The sequence below is a fragment of the Asparagus officinalis genome, chromosome 1, assembly GCF_001876935.1.
Source record: "Asparagus officinalis chromosome 1, Aspof.V1, whole genome shotgun sequence".
Classification (NCBI taxonomy): domain Eukaryota; kingdom Viridiplantae; phylum Streptophyta; class Magnoliopsida; order Asparagales; family Asparagaceae; genus Asparagus; species Asparagus officinalis.
The window spans coordinates 16,550,366-16,554,225 of record NC_033794.1 but is presented as its reverse complement, the minus strand read 5'-3'; the positions used below and the strand labels follow the sequence as shown (position 1 = coordinate 16,554,225).

Here is a 3,860-nt window from a genome sequence, read left to right as displayed (position 1 = left end):
ACAGGGTGTGCGTGTGTGCGCGCGCGTGTGTGTGAATCAAAAGATAAGTGCATGTTAGCAAACATATAAATCTAGAGGGAAAAGATATGAACAAAGTAATAACAAACGCACCTCTGGTTTGATGACAGCCATCTCGCTTTCTGCCATTTAATGATCTTCGTAAATAGGTGACCACAATAAATGGATATGAAATTTACAAAAGAAAGACTGCCGCACAAACAATCAAAATTGTGAACTGAACAAATATCTTGCCCAAGACAAAGTTGTGCAAATCGTAAGCTGAAGGTTTATAAACTTGAAACCAATTAGCAGATTGACAACCCAGGAGGCATTTATTTCCTCTTCACTTCCTCGTATAGAGTCTATAGAAATCAACCAACCACTTGTAGGCATGTACACCGTATTTCACTTTCAGATCAATCACGTGGACTGCAGAAATTGAATCTATCCTCCCTAAAAATAACAAGAAAATGACATGATTTAGGCAATACATTCATTCAAAATCAGCTATGCAATCACAAAGAACAATGACAGTACAAAAAAGCAATCAAAATGAAAAAGACTTATCCAAGTCAATGTTGAAAATAATGATCGTGCGTAATGCATCGTTCGGTTTCTCGAAAACTTAAACTGCATTTTGTGTGATACTTATGGCTTATCGTAGCCTAGTTTTTTTTAATTTAAACAAATATAAAAATATTCATAATAATTTTCATACTTAAGACCATGATTCCAAAATATAAAATTATTTTTTTTAAATCTAAAATTGTTACAAGTTATACTAACTTACGAACAAATGCCACAATAAATTGTTGAAATATAGCCTCAAAAATTTACATATCTAATTTATAACTTCACATTCACCATTCATAAATATCATACACAAGCATAGTGATGTCGTTTGTATCAATCACAACAATGAAAGACGCCATCAAGGCTTAACAAACAATCCAAAAGCAAATATTTAACTACTTTGAATCTTAAGCATAACAAACACAGAAAAATACTCTCAAATCTCTAATATAATTATATTAAAACAGAGTACTTTATGTTGAATTAGTGTATTATATTGAATTAGTGCATGCTACATGGTAATAGTGTAGAGTTACATTGTGTAACATTTAAAGTTCGGTACTTTACATCTCATGAAATTACGATTTATACTTAAACTTGTTATTTAACACTAGTTCAAACTTCAAACAACCAATAGAGATAACTGAAGAACAGCTTGGTAATCATCTAATCATAAAATGTGCAATAAACAATAGAAAAAACAATTTAATCAAACTTGGAGCAATTATACAGAAAAAATATCAATCAGAATCGAGATTAGATGCCCATTTCCCCAAATACCTGCATCCAAATCAATCACAGGAGCGCAAGAGATCAAACAAGCGACAACTGAATCAAAAAAAACTTGGCGATTGGATTACCTGATACTAGAATAAATGGGATTAAAACACGAATTAGGGCGAAAAATGAAGGAGAGAGGTTTTGAAATGCTAGGGTTTTGGCGGTTGGTTGGTAAATGGATAAAGGAATTGAGAGATGAGATAGAGGAAATATACGGATTGATTCAGGGGATGGAGACAAAAGAGGGAGATTGATGGATTTCTAGGGTTTTTATGGGTCCAAAGTCCCCCATTTCGTTTTTCGCTTTTTGTTTTTTTTTAACTTTTCTTGATTTGGGTTGCGGATCTCCGGTTGGGTGTGGGTTAGTGTTGGAATTATGGAAAGTCCGAATCCGATGAATTATGTATGGGCCGGAATTGGACATTGTTTTCGGCCTTAGTATTCAGGCTGGCCCACCTCTACCTTGTCAATAGTCTTCCATCTTTTGCTGAGGGGTAAAAGTAGAAAAGTGATCTTTTGGAGTTTATGAAGCTTTTATCTTGCGTTTTCAGAGTGGTTGTTTTAGTGAGTAGAATGCTTTTTATGAGTGTATGTGTTATAGCCTAAAAATAACTTAGTGTTAATCTCCCTTGGGAAAATAATACTTGTTCCGCACCACGTCTAATCAGGATTATGTACAACTCGGACGACTTGAGCTGCCCATGCGACCAACTCTATTGGCCGACAACCTGCGTAGCCGAGTAAAAATATGGTACTTGTCATCCAACAGAACCATCACCTCTGCAATACCGCACACTCGGCCTACTATTTCAGCCGACAAACTGCGTAGCCGAGTAAAAAGGCGGTGTTAGTCGGCCCTCCACCAAACGACTAAAGAGGCTGTAGTTTCCTCGAACCCTGCGCCGACAACTGTCTGCCCTTGCATTAACTGCTCTGACAAAGTCATTATTGCTCTAGTCCCCAAAGTCTTTATGACTTATTAGGCTCCGTCAGCATCAAGCAGCTGCTGTCACTTGGCACCTGGATGACCCATCTTCTCTAACAGCCGACACCTATCAGCCGTCTACCTAGCCAGCTGCCTGTCTAGACTCGGCTCAAGTTACCTATCTTCCTTTCTGGTCCTCTATAAAAGGAAGTCATGCAACTCAAGATAACTCTCTGGTCTTTGGACATAGCTTTGAAACATTCTTCACCCTCTCAAATTTTCTCACTCAAGTTCGAATACTGACTTGATCGTCGAAGTGGTAACTGTAGAACCCAACTCCGGACTCTTACGTGTTTTTCGTGTGCAGGAAGAATAGCTATCTACAGAGCCAGTCATCTGAAGGAGTTTGAGGACTCTAACTCTACTTTAATCCCCAAATAAACCCATTGTTAGATAACTAACATCAACAATGTGCATGACATGAAATTTACTTATGCTTAACAAAATATATTGAATATAGAAAATAATAATAAACTAGTGGTACTACATTCCACAATGTTGGTTGTTGATTTTTTTTCGTGAATGTTCATATATGGGATTTATGAATCAACAATGTTCAAGCAATAACTCCCTACTTTTCAATTTCGGACTCAAATTTCAAATGTGATTTGGCAGCACGCATGATACGATTTTACTTGTGGTTAACAAAGTATAGAAAAAAGGAAATATATTAAACTAGTGGAATTTGAAGACTCGGATAGTTAATCTGTACCAATTTTAGAGATATCCATGTCCACTTCCTTCCTACGGTCTATCTAGAAAGTACACAATGGTGCTCTCGAATAATTTTAAGGATAGTAACATGTAATAAGGCCTACGTTAGGTATGATCCCATGTAAAAACCTAAAAAAGTATGAGAGAGAGAGTTGAATACCTTTTCGAGTTTCCCCATTCTACACTATCTTTACTTATTTCTACAGCACTTGTATACCATAAATTTTATTAAACTTGTACTTCTATACTTATTTTTATAGCCCAGTCTGAAATCGAATCCAAGTCTGTGGAAGTCATATTGGAACCTTCCACCATCCAAGTTACTCGTAATGGGTTGTACTTTGGTACTTCTTATATGCAAACTTGAGAATATTTTTCTGGATATTCTCATGTAATACCCACGTGCTAACTTTAGAACTTTTTGACCTTTAATACTTGTTGAATGAGGAGCTAAATACTAATTTTAGAACTTTTTAATTCCATTGGATTGAGTTTAAAATAGAATTTGGTTAGACTTAACGGTAAGTAAACAAGAGCAAAGGGTCCAAAACTTATAAAACTAGCATGTGTGTCATATGAAAATATTGAGGAAAATATATGCGTTTGCATAATATAAAGCACTATAGTTTTGGAACTTTACATTACATGAGTGTTGTCAAAAACAAGTGAGGGTATGTTAGTGCAATATAGATTATTATAGGGGAAATTAAATAAGTGCTAAAAAATTATCCTATTTTGAAGAAGTTCTTAGGTGCTCTAAGTGCCTACACCCCTCCAATAGGAGGGGGCATGCGGCATTAGAGGGGGA

General features: G+C 35.9%; 1 protein-coding gene across 1 annotated transcript in view; it reads right to left on the bottom strand.

Annotated features, from left to right (window-relative positions):
* The window catches only part of LOC109819626 (SKP1-like protein 21), a 12,782-nt gene extending 11,092 nt beyond the window's left edge, over positions 1 to 1,690 (bottom strand). Inside the window, exons 1-2 of the mRNA XM_020385408.1 lie at positions 1,434 to 1,690; positions 112 to 453 (exon numbers count right to left, since the gene is read on the bottom strand). Of these exons, the coding sequence (XP_020240997.1) occupies positions 112 to 147 (36 nt within the window). The 5' untranslated portion in view covers positions 148 to 453; positions 1,434 to 1,690. The remainder of the gene's footprint in view (positions 1 to 111; positions 454 to 1,433) is intronic.